This window comes from Sorex araneus, chromosome 2 (assembly GCF_027595985.1).
Source record: "Sorex araneus isolate mSorAra2 chromosome 2, mSorAra2.pri, whole genome shotgun sequence".
In the NCBI taxonomy this organism is placed as follows: Eukaryota; Metazoa; Chordata; class Mammalia; order Eulipotyphla; family Soricidae; genus Sorex; species Sorex araneus.
In genome coordinates, this window is record NC_073303.1 from 284,921,471 (window position 1) to 284,946,539 (window position 25,069).

Here is a 25,069-nt window from a genome sequence, read left to right on the forward strand (position 1 = left end):
TATTCACTCATGGGAACACACAGGACTCTGATTAACCATACCAAGGTGCCAAACCTCCTCTGGAAATCTTGGAAAAGAACACTTTTCAAGAGACTGATCCTGCAATTACAAATATTAACTACCTTATTCTAAAAGTGAATTACTTCTGCTGTTATTCTCTGGCTGAGATACCTATAAACTATCTTTCAGAAATCTTTCATGTTCACAGATATAATTTCTTAATTTATATCACCCTACTGTTTTAGAAGCATGAGTTTGCTTAGGCTTTAAATTTTTCTTAATCATATTATTATAAAACAGGCTGGAGTGATAGCACAGCCGGTAGAGTGTTCACCTTGCATGCAGCCGACCCGGGTTTGATTCCTCCGCCCCTCTTGGAGAGCCCGCATGCTACCAAGAGTATCTTGCCTGCACGGCAGAGCCTGGCAGGCTACCCATGGTGTATCCAATATGCCAAAAGCAGTAACAACAAGTCTCACAATGGAGACTTGAGCAAAATCAATGAGGAAAAAATCGATTATTATAAAATAAAATTGAATTTGAATAAAGCCCAGTATGTAAGTATGAATCACCAATCACAATTTTGTGATTTCTTCAATTTATTTATTTATTTACTTATTTTTTATTTTCGGATCACACCCAGCGATGCTCAGGGGTTACTCCTTGCTCTGCACTCAGGAATTACTCCTGATGGTGCTTGGGGGATCATATGGGGTACCAGGGATCAAACCCAGGTTGGCTGTGTGCAAGGCAAAAGCCCTACCTGCTGTACTATTGCTCTGGCCCCAATAATTTCATTTTAAGAGTTTTTTTTTTAATCGAATCATCATGAGATACAGCTACAAAGCTTTCATGTTTGAGTTTCAGTAATACAAAGATCGAACACCCATCCCTCCATCAGTGCACATTCCTCACCACCAATGTCCCAGTATCCACCCCTTTCTAACTCTCCCTCTGCCTCTGTGGCAGACAATTTCCCCCATATTCTCTCTCTCCTTTGGGGCATTATGGTTTGCAATGCAGATACTGAGAGGCTATCACGCTTGGTCCTTTATTTACTTTCGGCAGACATCTCCCATCCCGAATGATCCCTTCAACCATCATTACTTAGTGATCCCTTCTTTAAGAGTTTTTTTTTTTAACTTATACCCGAAGAAAATCTGGCCCAATACATGAGACATTTTATAAAAATCTGAAGTGAACTTTAAAAGCTTATAAAGCAATGGGTCAGCAATGTATCTCAGTGGTACCGTACTTCCCTTGCACCCTGGGTTGGAGTCCTGGAATTGGGGGAAAATAAAAAGGGTTATAGGCAAGTTTTCTCCTCTCCTTAAGTACTGTCACTGTCATCCCGTTGCTCATTGATTTGTTCGAGCGGGCATCAGAATGTCTCTCATTGAGAGACTTATTGTTACTGTTTTTGGCATATCCAATACGCCACAGGTAGCTTGCCAGGCTCTGTCGTGCGGTTGCGATACTCTCGGTAGCTTGCCAGGCTCTCCGAGAGGGGCAGAGGAATTGAACACGGGTCCACTACATGAAAGGCAAACGTCCTACCGCTGTGCTAACGCTCCAGCCCCCTTAAGTACTATGCACCAAAATTGTACAATGAGTCTTTGTTTTATTGCTGTGAGCAATCAGTCTGGTTCAGTCAGCCAAAACCAGTTTTCTCTCCAAACTCAATCCCTGCTTCTGAAGTTTGTGTTTCTTGGAACAAAATGATATACTAATGTGAAATAGTAAAGATATGTCCTCTTTTGTTTACTCTCTAGGAGGTGTTTGGCTACCAGACTCAGAATCTCCGCAGAGCCCTCTGTCTGGTGGCTTCTGTGCTGACATGCGGGCTTCTTCTGCTGGTGTTCTACTGGAAACCCCAGTGGCGGGTGTGGGCTCACTGCATCCCATGCTCCTTGCAAGAAGCAGACACTGTTCTACTGAGAACAACGGTGCGTGCCCTTCTGTGCTCTGCAGATAATGACTGACTAGCATTACGGGGGGTAGAATTATATAAGGACTTTCCTTATTCCAAAATAGGAGATTGCAGAACCAACCCTGCATATTATTTTAACTTGGGGATGACGGATGTTTCCTCCCTGTCAGCCTGGGGAAACTTCTACCACATCAGGTTAATTTATCAGTGCTTTTAACCCATAACATGAATGATGGATATTAGTGTTAAAATCTTAAAAGAGTAATATAGGAATGATTGGCCAATTTTTAAACAATACATATTTGAGAGAAAATAAAACATTTATCTTTTTTTAAACATTATTTTTAATCCTTTAAATGAAGTACTAGATATATAATGTTGGGAATTATACTTTTCTTGCATACATCATTCCAACACTATATCCATCACCAGAGTAAATTAGACATTTTAAACATCTAGGTAACCAGACACTCTCTTCTGACTATAAAACATTTCTGAAAAAGTATGTTTTCCAAATAATTATCTGGCATAGTGGGTCTCAATTCTGAGTGCAAATTAGAATTCCCCATGTTTTTTTTAAATTTTATTATATTGAATCACCATGAAAAAAATAACAAAGCTTTCAGGTTTAAGTCTCAGTCATATATTGATTGAACCCCCATCCCTTCACCAGTGCATATGTTCCACTACCAAGAACCCCAATATACCCCCTCCCACCCAGCCCCCACCTAAATATTTAATAATCTTCATTTTATTCTCTCTATACTTTGAATGCATTCATTTTTTTAAATTTCCCGTGTGGTTTTTTAAAGCACAGAGTGCTGGTTAAATAACCGAAATTTCTGGTTCAGTAGATTTTGGGTAGAGTGAGATTTTGCACTTCAAATAAGTTTCAAGATAAGTCCAATTCTCTGGTCTTTGGTCCACATCTTGAGAATTACTGACGTAGCACTTGGCAGAGCTTTGGTTGATGGAGTACCTTATTTAATACATTCTTAGAATTTTATGAACAGTACTGTCTTTTTTAGGATGAATTTCAAAGATATATTAGGAAGAAGGTGATGACCCTCTACTTATCCACACTGAAGTTTCCTATAAGCAAGAACCCGGAAGATTTCCTGGTAGCAGACAGTCACTCTGTCATAAATCGAGCCGTACTGAAGCCAGAATTAAAAGTAAGTGATAAGAATGCTAGATTATGGTATCTTTTGTTGTTTAAATAAAAAAGCAAAAAGAAGAAGACTGTGTTATGGCTGAGAATTTTTATTATTACACCTCCAGGCTCACAGTTATAGCACAGTATTAGGGAGAGTGAGTGCTACATGGAAACCTGTATTAAAGGGCCCTTACCTCCCCTGATGAGCTTTTCTTTGTGAATGACACCTATAACATTTGTCATTGCAGCTGCGATGCATACAAGTGCAGAAAATCAGGTATGCTTGGGACAACTTGGAAAAAAGGTTTCAGAAAGTTGGGTAAGTCTACTTTGTTTTTCCTCACCACTCCATTAGGGTCCAAGGGACGAACACAGATTTATTGAGAAATATGCATTAATATGTGGTTCTTGTCTGGATCATATCCTAGGTCGCTGGAGGACAGCAATTCCTGTTATGACATACATCACACTTTCGGATTGGGTCTGACCAGTGAAGAACAAGAGATCAGGTAAGGTTTGTGGCACTCTCTGAGAGTGAACTGTGCCGGCACAAAATTGAAATTTCAAAGAGCTAATGATCAGTGAACTGTCAGCATAACGCTTCACTGACTTCATAGAAAGCCGCTCATTTATAGGCATCATAGAGATGCCACCTTGTTCCGGTCTTGGGCATGCTTATCCAAGAGAAAAGACTACAAGAACAAATGCAGTCAAATAACATTTGATCCTTACTCCCAGGATTGTAGAATATCTTTTATGTATTGCCTTTTTTATTCTCCCCTTAAGAAGTCTGAGTCATTTCATAAATATCATTTTCTTAACTTCCAAATCCTCTGTGAGACATAAAAAACGGCATGATGATTGCATTTCATTATGGATAGTAACCCTGAAAATGAGCCTTTTGTTTGTTCAACCAACTGTGACATTTACTACCAGGTTTGTAGCACCTAAGACCATGCCTGATTCATGGTAGGAGCTTAGTAGAAGTTTGTGGAATAAATAAATCCATTCATTGATATCTTAACTCGATGTCTCTATGACATGCACTTTGCAAAGTACAAGGAATATAAGGATAAAAGGATTAAGTCACTATCATGACTTGATCACTACTAGTGGGAGAATAATGGTATATTTATGAGAATTTATTCACTGATGCACATGAATTAGATGCTTATGCTGCTAATTAAGTCAAGGTAATCCAAAGACCCGGCTTTCTATAATCTGTGACTTGAAATGGTGAATCCTGATGAATCTGAAAGGAAATCCATCACATGTCTTTCCTAGAACTTAACAATCACTTTTATTACTTACTCAGTTTTAGAGACATTAACTATCTGATGTTCTTTTGTCAGCAGGAATACCAATTTTCAAGCTAAACTGTGGAATTAAATATTTTGAGTATTCATTTTTAAAAAATTTTTTTAAGAAAATTATTTTATAAAGTTGTTCACAATCAATATTTCAACACAAACCCCACCATTATTACACCCTCCCATCATTACACCATTATTTTGAATTTTACCACCACCACATAATAAGCATGCCCCAAAGGCTGATGCTAAATAATTTATTTTATATTGCTTGTTATAATCTGCTAAAAATGATCTAAAAAGTTTTCCTTAGAGGAAAGTGTGTGAAAATTGTTGTATCTCACCTTGGAGCCATAAAATGTAAAAAACATCCGCCAGGGCATGGGGGAGAGGGTCGGAGGGGGAGGCCCCTGACAGCTCTCTCTCTGGCTGCTTGGGTTCCGGGGAAGCTCAGGCCTTGGGGCAGACGGAAGAGGAAACTAGGGCCAAGCCGGTTGATTGATCCGTTGCCGTTTATTCTACTCTCTGCACGCGCCTGGTCCAGCCTCCCTGAGCTCCCCATTCTAGTCTCACACTGCTTCTCATTCCTGTCTCCTCCTCTCTCTCCCCCGCTCATCTCTCCGCCCCCCATCTCGCAGCCTGGGTTCTCTCTTTCCTCTCTGCACTCTGACTCTGACAGCTTCTCTTATCTCTCTCCCCCAGCACTCTTCCTTCCTAGCCCCTCGTTCCTGGATCCCAGCTCTCTGGATTCTCCTTCTTCTTCACTAGTCTCTCCACCCTTACTTGTCTCTGGGCCGGAGCAGCAAAATCAATATAAGAAAGCTCTTCCTGAGGGCCCACCAGGTTCAAAGGAAACACCACCTACAGGTATTCCAAAGCTCTTTCTGACTGTCCGCAGGCAAAATACCTCGTAAGGTGTTTTTCTCCTTTCCTCAGTCCAAAATCTCCATCAACATCTTAATGCTGGTTATTTTTGTATGGACACAGTAAGAGATACATTGAGGCTTGTAGGGCAGCTCTCCTGGGAACATCTTGCCACAGACTCAGATTACAGTGCTCAGGCGAGATTAATCATTCCTATCCCTAGCAGGGTCCGAATCTAGTTACTACTTTTTGGATCATGACAGCATTTGTCCCGACCAAGCTCTAAATTTACAGTTAAGCATTAGGCACGTTGGCCAGGCCCATCTCGATGCCAGGGTAGCACATAACTCACTGCTTGCTCTAGGTCCATCCCTTTCCTTGCCGGGACCCTGCCTTTGGGGGCACTAGGAAGTAAGGGCAGCTGAGGCTTAGGTTGAAAGAACAGTTGCCCAGGAGGAAAATATCATGTAGAGCCAAATGACTCCCAGGTTACAAAAGCATAGCATTTACTACTGTCTTCCTGTGCCTATACAAAAAAGGACATTGCTCTGAATAAACTATGCAACGGACTCAAAGAGAAGAGAACATTTACAACATTTACAAGTCAACAGAGCACAAAAAAAAGAAGTTACAAATAAACACAGAGGAGTGGGAGCACTGTGGTGGGAGTAGTCCAAATAAACCTAAGCTACCTGAGGCTATATTATCCTACAACAAGGTCCCTGTATAAGAGATCACTAACATGTTGTTAAAGGTTAAGCCTTGTGTGCTTATATATGTACATATGTACATATATATGTGTATATAAATATTCTATTAAGATCGTTTGCCTTCTACTTTGTACCCATCACATGTGGTGTGCTACTCTTCGTACATCAGTGGCATAAAGTATTTTGCAGCCAGACACTCCAGGAATTCGAAAATTTTAAATAGGGTGATAGAGCTGGAATTAATTATTTTTAGTTAGATGGTAATTTGGGGGTCTGGAGGCATCTCTGCAGGGTGTTGTTGTCTTCTAAGATTTATTTCTGAGTCTCTGGATCATGGCCATTAATGAACTTATATCACACTCAGAGATAGTTTGTGGGCATGACTGGCAGGCACCCGGAAGCACAGGGAGATGGGAAGAGGGTGCTCATTCCTGACTCTTTGTGAACCTGGAGATTTCAGTCACAAAACCCACATACCTGGGTTTTTCAGAGAATTTATTGTCATGCATGAGGGGTTTGTCCTGAGCCTGTGAAGACGAGCATGGCAGTGATTGGGCTCAGGACAGTCTCAGCTGCTGGGTCTGTTGGGGCAGGTGGTAGGCTCACCCGCCCCACTCTGAGGTACCCCAAATGGAGTCAGTGTGGCACAGGGTGAGGAGGCATCTGTGCAGCATGTTGTTCTCTTCTGAGATTTATTTGTGTGTGTTCGTATTTGTTTTTAATTTTCATTTTGTTTTTTATTTTCTTGGGTCATATTTGGTGATGCTCATTGGCATACTTCTGGATCTGTGCTCAGGAGTCATTTCTGGTGGCATTCAAGGGACCATACATGATATGAAGAATTGAACCAGAGTGGCCTTCTTATATAAGGCAAATGTCCTAATGCCTCAACTTTCTCTCCATCCTTAAAATAAGATATTTGGACTCTATTCCCACAATTATGATCTCTAAAGTGGGAGCTAGGAGTGGTGGTGAAAGAAGAAATTCTTCCTTTTCAGTGAATCTCTTCACAATTTGCAGGCACACTGAGTCAGAGAATGACTTAGCTGTTAGTATTTTTAAGTTTTTCTCTGCCTGAACAGTATGACAAATGAACTGAGCAACTAGATTATAATACTATTGTACAGTCTTAGAAGTGGTATTAATATATAAAATTTCAGATGTTACGCTTACTACATTAAAATATATAAAAGTTTTCAAAGTCATTAAAATATATCGGTTTAATAGTATTAAGCACACACATTTACAGGATTGATCTAGGGCATTTAGGAAATTTAGTTGATAAATTAAGATCTATTCTGCCTAGGAAACCATTTCCACAGGAAAGATTTTCCATCACTGTAGCTACCTCACATTTATCCTTATTTATTAAATGCCAAGCTTTAATAAACATCATACATAATTAAATTTAAATCTTGTCTACACAATAAAGAACTTGACAATCTAATAAGCAAGACAAAGAATATAGTTTTCCAAATACTGAGGACATAATCTAATTATAAACATATAGGCATATTTTACTTTATGGGATATTTATTAGGAGGTTAAAGAAAGTAAGTAAACTATGGAATATTTCCCCTCTAACACTTTTGCTTGTTTTTTTAGTATAAGACCAAGGTATTAAAAATATTGAACATTGCTGATTGTTTAAATGTTATCAATTTCCTATGAGATTTGAGCTCTCTTGCATGAAAAGCAAGGTCATTAGAGCCAATAGCCAAGATATGGAAGCAACCAAAATCTCCGTAGGTAGATGAACAGATAAAGAACATATGATACACACATGTAATGCAATACTATTCAGTTATAAGAAGGATAAGATATTGCAATTTGTAGGGATAGTGATGGAACTTAAGGGTACGATGATAAGCGAAATAAACCAGATTATCTAAAAATTCTGCATGATTTTATTCATAGGTGGAAGATTATTTTTAAAAGCAAATGAACAAACAAAACAAATCAAAACCAGACATGTAGATAGAACAGAATTTGTGGTTTCTAGAGGGAGGTTGTTGGGTGGTCATTTAAACAGGTTAAATAATTCGATTGTTTAATGATGGATGAACACTAGACTTGACAGTTATCATGATGCAGTGGATACAAATATCAAATTATAGTTTTTTTTAACAAGGATGCATGTTATATTATAAAACCTTGATACATCAGTAATATATATGTATATATACATGTATATGTATATATGTGTGGTCTGGAGAGATAGTACAGCCAAAGTTGCTTGCCTTGAATGTGGCCTGCCTAGGTTTGATCCTGGATATTATATATGATCCCTGTGCCCTACCAAGAGTGATATCTGAGTTCAGAGCCAGGAGTAAGCCCTAAGAACTGCCAAGTATGCCCTCTGGCACAAAAAAAAAATAAACTAAAGGCATACTTTTAGAAGAAAGGGAAAGAAATATGCAAACATATTTGGTGGGAAAAAGCTGTGTAATCTAAATACGATATTGTCTTTAGGTTTTCTAGTAGGCAACTGCTGAGGGAAAATGCATAAATTAAATAGCTTTCATTTTTTTAGTAGTTAAAGCAAACCAGGATATCAGATGAGATACCTTTTTCCTGGACCGAAATTGCCAGCAGGCATCAGGAAGAGAGTAGAAAAACCTGGAGGTTTGGGGGCCCTGTCTTCACTCATTCCTGAATGGAAGCTATTTTCTGTCTTAGTTCTATGCTAGGCAGTTCGCAGACCAAGTGAATCTCATGGAAACAGAGTCCTATGGAAAAGCACCGGACTTCACCCCCATCTAGTCAAGTCTTCCTTATAGGACTTTCTTATTGATTTGTAGTTGACTTAGAATATAATAGAATTTCAGGAGGTTACGATAGCACAGCGGTTGGGCATTCGCCTTTCACGTGGCCAACCCGTGTTCGATTCCTCCACCCCTCTCGGAGAGCCTGGCAAGCTACCAAGAGTATCGAGCCCCCGAGGCAGAGCCTGGCAAGCTACCCGTGTGTATTGGATATGTCAAAAACAGTAACAATAAGTCTCTCAATGAGAGATGTTACTGGTGCCCACTCGAACAAATCAGCGGGATGACAGTGACAGAATTTGCACTACTATATGTGTAAAATTGCACACCCTAGCAACCAAATTTTTGCAGACATCTCATCACTGAAAAGACCACATTCCTCATCTTTCCCATCTGACTTTTTTTTTCCCCTCCTGTAATAACCATAGTTTTGTTTTTGTCTTTGTTTTTTAAATCTAGGAGCAAGTTTTGTTAGTTCTTATAAGTTTGTTTACTTTGACTATTCATATTCGACATGTGAGTGAAACCATATAACAATTGTATTTTACTTCTGTACTTATTTCACTTAACACAGTAACCTCAAGATCTATTTATTTGGTTCAAAGGGCATGCTATATAGTATTTTTAATGGCAGAGTGGTATTCCACCAGTTCTTAATACCATAGGATGACATGAAAATATATGTACATGAAAAGCTCTAAAAATTCCACTAAAATTACTAGAAATAATGCATTAAGTAAAGTGATGGGATGTAAAATGGAAACACATATATCTGTTGTCTCTTTATATGGAAACAATGACTTGGAGTAAAAGGAAATTAAGAAAATTATTCTCTTTACAATTGTATCTAGAAAGAGAAATACCTTGGTGTAAAACCTTTAAAAATGGCCTTTTAAAAAATCACTTGTCTCTTCAGACAATTGACCAGCTCAGCCTACTCATGATTTCTTTTCCTAGCCTCCTGAAAGTTAAAGGGAACTGTTCTGCTACTAGAGGGATAGGCACCCCAAAATAGGGGATAGCTCGAGACTTCACAGCTTGTTGGTAATCTTCTTGTTTAATTGGTCAGAGTTCTGTTTGGGGGTTTGAGCAATTCTCAGTGATTCTCAGGGACTATCCCTGGCTCTGTGCTCAGGAGTGATATCTGGCATTGATCAGGGGACTGTCTGTGCTGCTAGGGATTTGAACTGGGATTGATGGGAAAGGGGGCAAGTATCTTACCCTTTGTACTATCTGTTAAAACACAGGAGAAACTGTTTTAGTGAGTAGGGTTGACCAGTTTTTATACTCCAGCCAGGTCTGATTTCAAGTTACCAATGTGGCGTCCTTGGAATGCAGGTGGGAAGAGACACAATCAGCTCACCGTGATGAGTCTGCAGGGCAAATTTACTTTGCAGCATTTGTCATGCCTTGAGGGTGGAAGGAAACAATACTAATTAGCACCAAGAAAGAGAAATCCAAGTGATAGCAAAAGAGAGTAGTCTGCCACAGATGCACAGTTCCAAGCTATTACCTGGTGAATATTATTTCAGAAGAGAGCTTATTGGGATGGAGAGAAATAAAGAAGATCAGTTTTGCGATGTATATTCAAAAAATGAATTCAAAGCCTTGGCGTTCTCTTGCGCCCTTTGCTCAGTGGTCTAGGCTGCTTCCCACACCCGGATGGCCAATGGCAATGGGTGGACGAAGGAGGAAATGAAAGCCAGGCTGGTTGTTGATCAGTTGCAGTTTATTCCAATCTTGTCTCCCTCTGCCTCCTTCCAGTCTCACCCATTCCCTTATTCCTCCTCTACCTACCTCAATTCTCCTCCTCCGACCACTCTTACAGCCCTAGTTATAATCCCAAATCATGAGGGGTTGAGGTAGTAATTACATATAGGTCATAGGATTGACAGATGTAAAGTCCTTCCCTCAGAAGAAGCTTCTTCTAGGACAAATTCTCATCCAGCAAGATGACCTGCCTAAAGGCAAAATACCATCTAGGGGTGGGTTTCTCCTTTCCTTAGTCCAACAGCCATTTAAACATTCATATTAATTCTACTTCTTAATAATATTAGCCATTTTGTATGGACACAGTAAGAGATACATTAAGCTTATAGGGTGGCTCTCCTTGGGACATCTTACTACAGATCTCAGACTACAGTGCTCAGGCCAGGTGAACCCTTCCTAACCCTAAGCAGGTCCGTGTTGTTTCTCTTTGGATCATGACTGAATTTTTCCGTGGCCATGTTCTTAACTTATACTTAAGTATTATGGTGCTTGGCCTAGCCCGTTTTGATGCCAAGGTAGCCCAGAGCTTGCCGTGGGTCCATCCAGTCCCTTTGTCGGGACCCTGCTTTTTTGGCGCTAGGACCTAAGTGCAACTGAGGCTTAAGGTGAGAAAACATGAGAGATGCCTGGGAGTAATTATTATTCAGAGTCAATTAACTCCCAAGTTACAAAAGCATAGCATTAACTGTCTTCCTGTGTCTATACAAAAAGGACATTGCTCTAAAGCAACATGCAAAGGACATAAGGAGTAGAGAAAAGCAATATTTCACTTACAAATACAAATTCCAGAGTCCTTGGAAGGATCTGACCTTCTAAGTCAGCAGAGTCTGATTTGGGGATAAAGGTGATTGACCGGTTGGGGAAGCAGAGCACAGAGAAGAGGTTAAACACAGAGAAATGGGAGTGCCTCAGGAACACTGTAACCCAATAAATCTAAACTTCCTGTGGCCAGGGAGAAAGGACAAACCAATGTTATCCTAGAGTATGAGACTCAACTCATTTACCTTTCAGGACTTACAGAAAGTAGAACTCAGAAATCACGCTTGTGTGCCAAGGCTTTCTATCTTCTTTCAAAGCCTGTTTCCTGGAAAAACAGTCAAATTGTAGAGGAAGGAAGCAGGAATGGTTGACCAGGGTAGAGGAGTAACCTTATTCATTCTTCTGGAAGCCAGTAAGATTGCCATGGTTCTTACTATTCGGTTTAATTTAGAAAGTTATTGAAAAACATGAGTTTATGTAGGGCATTTAATAAAACTTGAGTCTTTGAGAGCAAAAATCTCTTTTTTTAAATAAACTGAATTTCTCAGACTTGTGATTCTTTGTTAGGAAAAGAAAACAAAGACTGGAGCCATAGCAAGAGTGGGTAGGGCTTTTGCCTTGCATGAGTCCGACTGGGATTCTATTCCCCCATCCCTCTCAGAGAGCCCTGAGAGCTACCGAGAATATCTTGCCCACACAGCAGAGCCTGGCAAGCTACCCATGGTGTATCAGATATGCCAAAAAACAGTAACAACAAGTCTTATAATGGAGACGTTACTGGTACCCGCTTGAGCAAATGGATGAAAAACGGAAAGACAGTGCTACTGGAAGACAGTGCTACGGTGCTACAGTGCTACAGTGATTCTTTGTGTCTGGCTGCTTTAAAAGTGTAAAAGCACTTATCTCCAATATCTTGTTACAGAAAAGATTCCTATAGTGACATCAGTGAGCCTACATTCTGGTCTCCATGATGATATCCTGCCTAGGATTTGTTGCATCACCACCTCTGCTCCAGTGCCCCCTCCTTCACCCTGCATTTCTACTTTCTGATTTCTCATGTTGGGGTTGCTCCAGGTCCTTCCCTCCGGCAAGCTGACTGCAAGCCCCTGCTTAGATTACACCCACAGCCCGAAACCCTGCAAAGAGCCTGGCTCGCTCTCTCGAAAAGATGCTTTAGGAAATGAAAGGCAGGGACAGGTCACAGAGGAGGACTAATGTGAAAAAACTAAAATGACTTTTATGCCATTTGTAAAATGAAGCTTCTCAGTATAAATATTTCATTAAAGTACAGAAGCTGGTTCCGGCACTGCTAAAATAGAGCTTTTCCCTGCAGAAAGCAATTTCTCAAAACATGGCAATCTTGTTATTATCCTTTTAATGGGCGGACCCTACTACCCTATATAGTATAGCATACTGTGTGACACTATATAACCATTGCCAAATCTCAGCAATTGAATTCCCTGTTCCATGAGCTGTGAATTTCTTGTGTGTGCTTTTCTTTATAATGCAGAAATGTTTGGAAAAGGAGGGATTGGCTATCCAAATCAGCTGGAAACTTGATGAAAAACCTGGAAGCTTGCTACCTCAAAATTCTGCAGTTTGGTCAAGTAGATCATGCAGAATCCTCTGACTTAGCTTTATGAGTTCAGAAAGCCACAGGTCTCTTTCTTTGCCAAGGATTAGGCAGAGGCTTATTGGCATGAGAGCAGAGCAGCCATGCGTGGTTAAAAAAGAAAACAAACAACCCCCACCCTCACTGTTTATTCTGATGTGCTCTTCCTTTACCTGGAAGCCCCTCGCCCCCTCCCCCTCCGAGTTCTCCCCCCTCCCCTCTCTCTCCTCCCCCTGTACCCCATCTTTCTCTAGTCTTTACCATCTGGACACGTAAGTGCCACACACAGAGTATTTCCAACTACTTAGTGAATATGTTGATAAGAAATGAATGGATAAACAAATAATCAATTTTAGGATGGACATAGAATAGCTCCCAGAGAAAGCATTCCTAGACATTCATGTTTGGATTTTCAGAAATGTATTTCATAGATTGACTAATATCTTGGGGATGCAGGCACCCTTGGTGATCCTTCAACTACAGCCCTAACAGCAAAGAAATTGCCCTCTGCAGTTTTTCTGTTAAGAAATTCTTCAATCTTTTTGGTGCTTTTGCTTCCTCAGCAATGGTTCCTCTAATGAATAGTTCTGTTTATTAGGTCAGTCTGTTTCATGAATTTAGCTGATTTAGTTCTAGGAGTCCACCTGGAATAATTCGAGGGCCTCTTTGCTCGGCCATTTTGTCGGGATTTTAAAGTCAGGCTATGAAATCTCACTTGCTCCTGGGTCCTTTCCCCCATGTGACACAACTGTAAGCCTCAGGTTCCTCTGTTTGCTCTGCCACTAGTTATTGTCCTTGACAATTTTGTCTGGCATGCACAGAAACTGTGATTACTTTATAAACTTAAACACAGTGCCTGCCATGTGGCAAGAGATAGTGGAAAAGATAAAGTGGCCAGGGGCACTCTAGGCTGATTCAAATCTGACCCAGATGAACCCTAAAGATGATTAGTGATGGCAAATACTGATCTGCTGGATCTTCTCCTTCTTGGGAATAGCAGAAAACATCTCAACAGAGACCAGAGAAAACGTAAGGCACCAGGCACTGGGCATGCTTCATTCTAAGCACTTTACACAGCTGCTGTAATTTTTTTTGGGGGGGTTGGAGCCACACCCAGTGATCTTCAGGGGTTATTACTGTATCTGCACTCAGGAATTATTCCTGGCAGTGCTTTAGGAACTATAGGGGATACCAGGGATCAAACCAGGGTCAGCCACATGCAAGGCAAGCATCCTACTCGATGTACTATCTCTCCAGCCCCAACAGCTGCAGTAATTCTGTAGACTGAGTTTTCAGTCTTGTTAGGAAAGAGGATATTATAGAGGTGGGTCACAAAAGGTCTCGTTATAATCGCCAGTATTTAGAGAACATTCTCTACGTTAGTCACAGTACCTCTATTAAAAACAGTTCAGAATGTTCTCTGCCTGCCATAAAGAAAATTAAGGAAATTTGAGGCACAAGCTAGGATCTAAATGATACCATTCAAAGATACTTTGCTGTTAATAAGAACAAAAATTTTTGATAGGGAAGAGAAAAAAATAGTTCATTGTTAAGACTTCAATGATGGCTGATATTATGAACTCGTGTTAGGACCATGTGCTAAATGATTCACATATTTGTTTTGTATGCTGCTGACAGCAGTTTCATTAGACACGTATCATCAAACTCTTAGGGATGAACTGAGGCTCACCCTTCATTCATCCATTAATTCATTCAGTCAATATTCTGGAGGCTATTAGAAATGTTAAGCCCTATTACAGACTGTAATCAGAATATGCATCTGTATGTGTCTAAACCCTGTAGCTGATATTCTAGTGGAGTCCATCATCTATTCTTTACATGTAAAAATTATTACTCCTTCCAGCTCCCCCCCTGCGTTTTTTTTTTCCTTTTTTCCGCTTTTCCTGCCTGAGGGGCATATGAATTTGTGAACAGGCAGTGTGCAAACAAGGTGATGGGCAGCATGCGTGCACCCCACTGCCATCCACCCTGTCCCTGGACTCTGGGGACCACTGAGGATGGGACTCCCGGGAAGTCAGAGGGGGGTTCCCTGCCATAGGAAGTGCGGGGAGACGGGGAGGCAGGGGCCACCCTTGCCTGCAACCCAGACCCTTCCCAGCAGGGCACTCTTGTCCCGAAAGAGAGCTTCGCAGCAGGGCGCTGCCCCCAGCCTGGGCTGGTACCCGGTGCTCTGGGCGATCCACTGTCCTTGCTCTTCAGCGTGAGGCCGGATTCCTGGTCTAGGCCAGGTCCAGATGGGTGAACACTGCAGGCAGGACCAGCCCAACCACCCCCTCTGAGTCCTGCTACCCTGGGGGCCGAGCATTTGAGAAGGGGGGGGCACGGCAAGCCCTGCCTTGCTCCAGTCCCTGCTCCTCGGGGCATGGCCTCAGATGCCAGACCCTGGATGCAGGGCACGGCCAGTTCGTCCGGGTCACTCTCTGAGCTGCGCAGACAGAGGAAGAAGCGTGCGTGGCGCGGGGACAGAGGGACAGTGGGGACAGCAGAGACTGTGCACCCTGCTGTGCTGTGCCCACGCCCAACAGCCCCTTGTCCCATGACTAAGGCAGGAGAGTCCTTTGTTCAGGTGGCGCGCAAGGCCCAGCCTGTCCAAGTCAGCGGGTCCTCGAAGGCGCGAGGACCCTTCAGCAGCCGGCCTGGGCCTCTAGCTCCTCAGTCCTTGGTTTTAGCTAGCGGATGTACTGCGACATGTTCGGGAGGCCCATTCGGCTCTGGATGTGGCCTCCTCCCTCTGGATGTCCAGCTCTGCCTTGCGCAGGTGCAGCTGGGTCACTGCCGCCAAGCAGGCCACCTGCTGCAGGTGCACGGCCTTCACCTCCTGTGGCCCTCGCGCACATCACCCCCACCACGAGCTTCCGCAGGGACCCGTGCCAGGGCCAGGTATGCCTGTCGGGTGCCCAGGAGTCCCCGCAGCTGGAACTGCAGCCCCTGAGACACTACTGCATCCTTCCACACAGCTAATTCTGCAGCCGCGTCTTGTTGCTCTCGTCCTGCAGCGCCCAGGAGAGGGCCGGGAAGTGGGCACAGGCCCCCGCAGCCATCTTGCCCCTCGGAGACCCCACGTTTCTCTGGGTGCCACCCTGGATCTCTCTGAAAGGCCTGGAGGTGGAGGGAGAATGGCAGAGCTGACCCATAGGAAGCAGGAGCCTCACTTAGGTGTCCCCTCCAGAGGTTCTGCTTGCATACTAGTGTCACCTAGTGCAAGGATTCTCTTGTCATTCTAATGTCCTGGGCCAGCCCACTAACTCCGTAGAGCAGAGCAGGCTCCATAAATGTTACCGGAAGTGGCATCAGGTCACACGGAAAAATTACAAAGGTAGGAGTTAGGGATATGTGAGTCCCTGGGTTCAATTCCTGCTTCCAAAAAAAAAATCTTGCTAATATAAAACAATTAAAAATTTTATTTGATATATTTTCAAGGTTAATTTTTATTAATGTAAAAAATAAACTGAGAGATCAGATGATTCAATGCACAATAAAGAAAAACAAGTGAGTTAAGGAGATAAGAATCTGGCTCGGTATTGGGGCCTCTGGTGGATATTTTATTTTTTTCTGTTGGGCATTGGGAGTGCTCAATGTTGGCAGCCTATAAGGCAAATGCCTGAGCCCTCGTGCTATTTCTGGCTCCAGCTATTTTAAATCGAATTATCAAGGAAATGAAAAGGTGCTACTTGAAATACTACTCTAATAAAAAGTTGGAAATGAAGGAGAGAGTCATGCAAACATGTGAGGAAAACTGGTTCCAGGCAGAGGGAACCAGGAAAGCTTGGTGACATTCAAACTCGGGTTTCTTGGAGCTCTAATTTCTCCATCCCTGGTTATTGTTGTCAGATTGAGTCCCAAGGTCACAAAGTGAAGAATGGAGGGGGTGCTTTCCTAGCCAAGTCACAGAAGTCCAAGGTGAGGGCCCATGGTCCCCAAGTTGCTTCCATGGATCCTGGGAAAGAATCCCTGAGCATACAGTGCTTCGATGACAGTCTCTTCTGAGGGTGAGGCTGAGTGAACTGTGAAAACAACAGCACTCCAGGATGGATCCCATGACCTGGGTCTCCATGACTCCTTGGCATGGAATCAGAAGTCCATAGTGGAAGTCTTCTCTGACTCTTGCAAGTAATTACTGTGGGAAAGCATGAGTTGGAACTTGAACAAGCTGGGTTGTTGAACTCTCCCTCGGTTGCACCTGAGATCAAAGATCCAGGATTCCTCTTTCTGTCCCTGTGACATACTGGGGTAGGGTTGCAGGGTCATGGAGAGCACGGTCTAAAGACTGCCTCTGCTTTTCTTCTAGCCCTGAGAACCTGGGAAAGTGCTTAGTTTATCTGACCTTTGGGTTTCTTTATAATAGTGATGATTACCTACTTATTTATTAGGTAGGTATTCCTGAAAGTACTGTGGTAGAAGGGGTTATTCCTGGCTCAGCACTTTGGGGTCTCTACAAGTTGTAGCTTGAGCACCATGCAGTTCCACACATCAACCCAGAGCTTCTGCATGCAAACCACTTCAGTCCATTGAGCTACCTCCCTGGAACCAATAAAATGAAATCTTAGCGGAATAATGGGATGATTAGAGATGATTAGATTAGATGATTAGAGGTATTTATAGAGGACTTTTAACATTGTCATCTCTGATTAGAAGATACATGGGTTATAGGAGCTAGAAAGAGTGTACAGGGATTAAAACTTGCCTTGCATGCATCTTAGCCTGGCACCACATGTTCGTTGAAGCACTGATGGGCATCAGTCTGCAGGCACTTGAGCCCTACTGGGATAACCTGGGTATTCCCAGCACTGCAGGCTCAGAGCAGCACTGTGTCATCGGGCCTGAAATCTGAAGCTGCTGGATTGTCAGAGAACAGAACATGGCCAGGAGGGAGGGGTCTCTGGGCCTCCTGAGCACAGCTTGGGGACCACTCAGCACCACCCCAAAAATATACAAATGTAATCCAAACCCTTGAACTGAGTAGTTTTCCCCATTGACAAAATGAGCTTATTGGCTCTTTCCTTTAGATGGTGAGGATCAAATGAGATGATCTTTTTGTAAGATTCTTTCTAAATTATAAACTGCAGTCCAAAAATGAGGGTCTCTCATGTAAGGTACATATGAGTGGTTTTTGATATAGCACCCTGCAGTTTGTGAATTAATTCATTCATGTTGTGTTCAATTCATGTATTAGGGTTTTTCCCCAGATACTGAAGATTCCATGGTAAAATAACTTCAAGAACAAAAGAAACTCTATAAACATATTCATACCTGTGTCTTCTTTTTACTGCTCTTAAAATAGAATCCATTTTTAGAAAATAACTCAATGCCTTGCAACTTAAATCTTGACTTGTACTTAGGAATTTTTTTAAGAATTTTTTGTCTTTTAAGTTTTGGGCCACATCCGGTGATGCTTGGAGATTATTCCTGGCTCTGCTTGGAATGCTGGGGATGAATCTGGGTTGGCCTTGTGCAAAATCAACCCACTGTAAACCGTGTTATCACTCTGGCCCCAGTACTTAAGATTTTTATTTTTAACCAGAAAAACACTTTTTTGCATCATGCACTGCCTTTCATTTAGAAGTATGTTATTGTAGGATACACACCTAAGTTATGATTGAAGGCACACAATCGCTAAAGGAATTTAGTTCTGCTTAATTTGGTCTGTGCTCACCTGTCACTGATATCATGACTCTAATAGTTGTTCCCTCTCCCACAGGAGACTAGTGTGCGGGCCCAACGCTATTGAGGTGGAAATCCAGCCCATATGGAAGCTGCTGGTTAAACAGGTAACTGTCACCTTTGGTTGTTAGTTGTCTTAGCTTACTTTTGTTTGACTTCAATTTTATTTTGGGGTCACAATGGTTAGTGCTCAGAGACCACTCCGGGATTTGGGCATTGCTAGAGGGCCATGAGGTGTTAAGGATAAAGCAAGGCTTTCTGCATACCTGTGCATATAGCATACCTGTGCATATAGCTGTTGCGCTATTGTTCCAGCTTCTCTTCCTTTATTTTCAGTGTCCAAGGACTCAGGGATCTTAAGCAACATACGGATAGACTGCAATAAACAAAGGAGGTGTTTCACACGACTTACATTTGTTATTTCTCCTTTGGCTTTAGTCCATCCTTTTCTGTTTTGGGGAGAAAATGGGCAGCTTGGGATAGACCCAGCAGTGCTCAGGGCTTACTCTTGGCTCTGTGCTCAAAGATCAGTCCTGGTAGTGCTTGGGGACCATATGTGGTGCTGGGGATCAAAGTCAGGTTGTCTGTAGGCAAAGCAAGCACCGTAATCTCTGTATTATCTCTATAATCCCCCAGTTTTCTTGTTTTAAAAACCTGTCTATTATTTTGAGGTTTCTAACTGGTCTTTTTCTAATGGGAAGGAACTCAGTGAGCACTGTGGCCACTGTGCTCACTGAGGTTTGCACTCCTTTGCTTTTGGTGCTTGTATACGTATCCATAAGAGCTGTACTTCCAGGCTACTAGGCTCTCACAGCTTTTTAGCTGCAGTGCTCACTGAGGGTCACACCTATTATTGTGTGGTTCAAACACATACTTGACTGTGGTGCAGCTGGAAATTACTTTTGGTACCAAGGATCACAAATAGGACAACTGTCAAGGCCAGAGTGGTAGAACGGTGGGTAGGGCACTTGCCTTGCCAGCATTCAACCTAGACTCAATTCTGCTCCCCAGTGAGGTCCCCAGAGTGCCAATAGCACAGAGTCAGAAGTAATCTTTGAGCACCTCTGGATGTGGCCCCTAGCCCCCCAAACAAGCAAAACAAAAAATTCCAAGCTCTTTGTGTTTGACACATGTGGGGTACCAGAGATTTCAATTTGTGACAATTCACTTGCAAGACAGGTACTCTGGGCCACCATATTATTCCTCTAGTTCCTAACCACTCTTTTGAAAATCAAATTCATCGAATTTAATTTAGTGCATGTGTTGTCAGAGATCCAATCCAGAACCTTATGCATGTAAGGAAGATCTAGAGCACCTCTCTTCCCCTGAGCCACAGTGCCAACGTTCTAATACATTTTTTATATATTTTTTAATTTTAAATTTTTAATTGAATCATTATGAGTTGCACAGTTACAAAGTTGTTCATAATTTGGTTTCAGTCTTACAATGTTCCAATACGTGTCCCTTCACCAGTCAAACATATTTTAAAAGTCCCTTCCAATGGCCAGGCTCCTGTTTCAAAATCTATTGAAGTTTTTGGGTGCAGTTGTTGAAATGATGAAGATCAGATGATGTTATTACTTCTATGATCTTGGAGGGTTTTAATCTTTTTTTTTCACATTGTTTGATGACTATTTCCATCTTCTTTCTTTTCATCTTTGCTCTTGATTTTTTTTAAAAAAAGACATTTCTTGTATGCTTTGAAGCAGTTACTACTGTTATTTAGGGTGAGAGCACTTTTACTGAGACTTTCCCCTCGTTTTGTTTTCCTCTGTGCTTACCTTCCCTTCTGGATGGTTCTGCACCTGCCCTTAAGGCCCAGATCAGAGCTGGAGCCTCTACTGGAGATTGGGACCAACCCAAATACAGACTAAGCCAAGGTCATGGCTGCATTGGGAATTCTTTCCTACTTTATTTCTTTCCTTTTTCTCTTTGTTTTTGGACCACACCTGACTGTGCCTGGGGTTACTCTTGGTTCTGCACTTAGGAATCACTCCTACAGGTGCTTAGAGTACCGTATGTGGTACTGAGGATAGAACCTGGTCCAGTTGTGTGCAAGGCAAAAGCACACTTTATCTGGTGTACTGTCTCTCCAGCCTGATTATTTTCTCTTTTCTCCTTCCTTACTTCGAGTGCTGCTGATGACCCCGTGCCTACTGTGACTTTTATCTGTCTCTGCCATAGGGTAGAAGAAGTCTACTGGTACCACTGGTTTTCTCTGCCAATCTGTGTTTTGCTCCCTGTTACTTGTGGGGCACTTTGTTTTCTTCCCTGTAGAACTGGACTCCCAATCACCATGAATGCTTGTCTAGAATCCAGGATGATTCTATCAGTACCTACTCAACACTGTATGGTTCCAGTCTATTTCTAGTCTCAAAGATAGTCATTTTGCTTTTCAGCATAATCAGATGCATTTTATAGGACTATTTTTAAAGTGCCTTCTTAAATCCACAACAAAATTGAAAGGAACACCCTGAGATTTCTCAATATCTTTGGCTTTCCTATACTTCTTTCTCTATTCAAAGACTGTTTGCTTTTAAAACTTCTTATTCAAGTAAATTTTCAAATTTCCATGAGGTCTCCCAGGTATAGACCTGCTTTACTTTGAAAGGAGTGCTAGTCTCTTTATGTTCATTTCCCAGCTCAAAAGTAGAGTTCAAAGACATGCCATCCATTCCAAACCGCTGGTTTATACATGGAAATTGAGGACACAGATGATGCCTAATAACAATGTCTTTCACTATGGGAAGGTCCAGGCAGAACTTGATCACATGATCTCTGGTCCAATACCCATAGTATTCTATTATACAGATTATTGGGTGATAACTACCCCAGAAGACACCAGAGAAGCCATAGATTGGGTATAGTGAGGTGAGGCCTCTTCTGCTCTCATTCCTGACCCAACCTCAGAAGTTCACCTTGAACGAAACTCCTTGAGGAATATGAGTCTGGAAGCTTTGCTGCAACTATTTAATGACACCATGATGAGAACAGAAATAATTCCAGATATTCCACTCATTTTGACAAGATAATAAAATCTGTTCTGATATGCTAGTATTTTTCAGGCATCTGTTTACTAAGCATTTAATAGAAAAACAGTGCATGTAAAAACTACATTGCATTTGATTTCAAAATAATATAAAGAAGCTACATTATTAATGAAGGTGTTGTTTTTTCTACATGTATTTAATTGATTTTATACTGAGTTTATATAGACTCAAAATTGTTTTATCATTGGTGCATAATCTATAATTAGAACATTTTATGCCAAGTAGACAAAAGAACTATAATTTGTAAGAAAAGGATGTTGCAATAGAAATAATTGGCAACACTAAATAACAAAATGCTTTTTCAGTGTACAAAATCAGCCAAGTATTTATGAAACTCTTAAAACATACATACAGTTTACTTGCTGTATTAGAGAATTAGAGAAAATAAAGGTATGAGAGAATGGCACTGATTTTTAGCTAACAAAATCAGTGCCATTCTCCCAAACCTTATTTTGCAAGATCTTTTCTAATTCTCATAATCTATGTCAAGTGACCTTTGCTAGTCCCTGGATTTGCCTTGTTTGCTCTTATGATCAATAGTAGAGTCAGCAGGATCAAAATTAGAAATTGAGCAAATAAAAAAGTTGAAGGTACTATCTAGGGCCAAGAACACTTGCATGAATAACCCATTTAGGAGGTGGTGATACATTTTGCTCATAATTTTCACTGTAGGTCTGGGTAGGATCTCTTCTGCATCTCTCCTTGTTCAAAACTTGATCTGCTGGTGCTCACAAGTTCTTCCTATGTTCTGTCACATAAAGATATGTTGCTTTCGAATGACATGCATGAGGACTGAAGAAATAGTACAGTGGGTACATTTCTTCCCTTTCACATTGACATCTCAGTTCAATTCCTGACATGCCATATAGTCCCCAATATTGCGAGCAGTTATTCTTGAGTACAGAGCCAGGAGTAAGCCCTAAGCACAGTTGGGAGTGCCACCTCTTAAAAAAAAAAACCAAAAAACCAAAATGAACAGAAACCAAAATTACTCTAAAACAAAAAAGCAATAAAAACAGTAGAGTCATTCACTGTCATTGTACCCTTGACTAAATATAGCATGTAATGAGTTGGAAAAGAAACCTGCAATAGAGACTGAGTCACATTTCTCCTCCATTGTGGGTCAATTTCTTTTAAAAGGTAAGTATTCATTCTTTCTTTTAATTGATTCAATATTTGGGGGAGTGAGCTCTGGGCCACACCTGATGGTGCTCAGGGCTTATTCCTGGCTCTCTGATCAGAGATCACTCTTAGCAGTGCTTCAGGAACCATATGCAGTATCCAGGATCAGACCTGGGTTGGTATTATCTCTCTGCCTAGTTAAAAAAGAAATTTTTTGAGCAGCTTTATTCCTGTGTAATTTTTGAAATTTATTTATATACTGTGATTTATAAAATTGTTCATCATACAGTTGTTTCAGGTGGTCAGTGTTCCAATCCCAATCCCATCACTGGTGTGATCTTCTCTCTACCAATGTCCTTAGTTTCTCACTCACCCCCTAAGCCTGTCCCCTTAGCAGGAACAACATAGTTTGCTCCATATTGCTTGTTACAACAAACACTAAATCATAAAATTGCACTTGCATTAATAATTTCCTCTGAAGTGGGGTTTGCTGTCGGAATAGACATAGTAGCACAGGTTTCCTGGCTCTCTGAGGCCTAGGCTAGTAAAATGTTTTTGAAAATTTCAAATAGATGCGAGTGGTCAATTTGTGCCTTTGAGTACTTGAAATGATTTTTTTTTCACCAAATCACTTTCTGTGTGCTTGACATAAAAATCAATGAAATGCTAAGTGAATTATTAAGTATTAGTGGGGTTTACAAACAATTCTAATAAATGGGGAAAACTTATATAAAGAAATGATATCATTGACCTAAATCTCTACTTTTGTACTTGCAGGTTTTAAATCCATTCTATGTATTCCAAGCCTTTACACTAATATTGTGGCTGAGTTTAAGTTACATAGAATATTCTGTGGCCATCATCATCCTGACCGTTTTATCCATTATTTTAACTGTGTACGATTTGCGACAGGTAAGAACTGAAATTGTGCTTGGATTCTATATTGCTTCTGACTTCACATGGAGCAAAATCCATGAAGTTTTCATGAGAGTTGTTTTATTAAGCATAAGCAACATAAGCATACAAAGGCAAAAAGCAAGTGTTTACTAAATCTGGAATCTCAGAGGAGAGCTTCAGAAATTTAGATTTAAATATATTTGCCTGTTCTGATCATCAGTTGAAGGCTTTCCTGAATACTGTATTTAGAAGGACTTTGAGTTGTGCCTGAGTACATGGGGCAGAATGCTGGGATGGATTAATGGTGCCAGTCATAGTTCTAGAAAAATAAGAGATAGCATCCTAAGCAAGCATATTAGTCAAATCTCTTTCAGTGTGCAGTGATAGAAATCCAACTTGAGCTAAATAAAGCAACTCACATAAGAAATTTCAAGGCTGATTTTAGTTTAGGCATAGATGGATCTGGGTACTCAAATAATGATTAGGGACTCTGTCTCTTTCTATCTCTTAAGACCACATTACAACATGCTACTGAAAGGAGAGTCTCTAGACTGGTACTGGTTTGCAAATTTCTCATGATCTGTCAGTACTGCTGAATTTGAAAGTAATCCTTTCTAATTTTATAATAATTTTATATTGCCACAACTTCCAATCCTGATCATCATTTGAAACAATTATAGCTACAGAAATAATGTTCAATATGTGGTGTTTACTTATAAAGACCTCAAAATATGGCAAAGATGGACATAGCAAGGTATATCTTTTCTTCAGGATTCTTGATCTTAGATGAAGAGACAAATATTTTTACTACTATTCATGCTTATATCCCCCATAAGGTTTTTGTTGGACCAAATAGAAGAAAAGGTAGCAGTACTAACCTGCTTACATTTGTCTCTGAACCCTCTTTCTTTGAGGCTTTATTCAGCTATTCTCTTTTATGTTGCAAGATATACTATTTTTCCTTGAACTTATATCTTGATCCATTGTGTGTTCACTCTTTACTAGATGCTTTATCTGTTTTGTTTGTTTGTTTGTTTGTCTTATGCAAGCACGATCTTAATCAGGACATGGTTTTTAGGAGTTTTATAATTCCTCCCAATATTTATAGCTCCTCTTGAACTGTCTGGCTAGTTCTTAGGATTCTCTGTAAGGTAAATTCTTATTCATGATGGTAAATTTATACTTCATTATCACTCTTTCATTGTATTTGCACCCTTTATAATCATTTCAAAAAGTACTCTTTCTCAAAATAAGAAAAGCTGTCTCATAAATGATGCAATTGATTCTGAAATAGAATTTAGCTGAATGTGACTAATGGTTCCATGACCTTTGACATCTCAGCTCCCCAAAGTATCTTTCTCAAAAATGTTCTGATAGTTTGCTTAAGATTCGTCAGAATCATGAAGACAACCCACAAACAATAGTTCTATTATGTGCTTTAT

At 41.0% G+C, this 25,069-nt stretch overlaps 1 protein-coding gene across 1 annotated transcript in view; it reads left to right on the forward strand.

Moving 5' to 3' along the window:
* The window catches only part of ATP13A5 (ATPase 13A5), a 130,716-nt gene that overhangs the window by 15,195 nt on the left and 90,452 nt on the right, over window positions 1-25,069 (forward strand). The window contains exons 2-7 of the mRNA XM_004602997.2: window positions 1,773-1,946; window positions 2,959-3,105; window positions 3,335-3,405; window positions 3,515-3,595; window positions 18,596-18,665; window positions 23,508-23,642. Coding sequence (XP_004603054.2) covers window positions 1,773-1,946; window positions 2,959-3,105; window positions 3,335-3,405; window positions 3,515-3,595; window positions 18,596-18,665; window positions 23,508-23,642 — 678 coding nt within the window. The remainder of the gene's footprint in view (window positions 1-1,772; window positions 1,947-2,958; window positions 3,106-3,334; window positions 3,406-3,514; window positions 3,596-18,595; window positions 18,666-23,507; window positions 23,643-25,069) is intronic.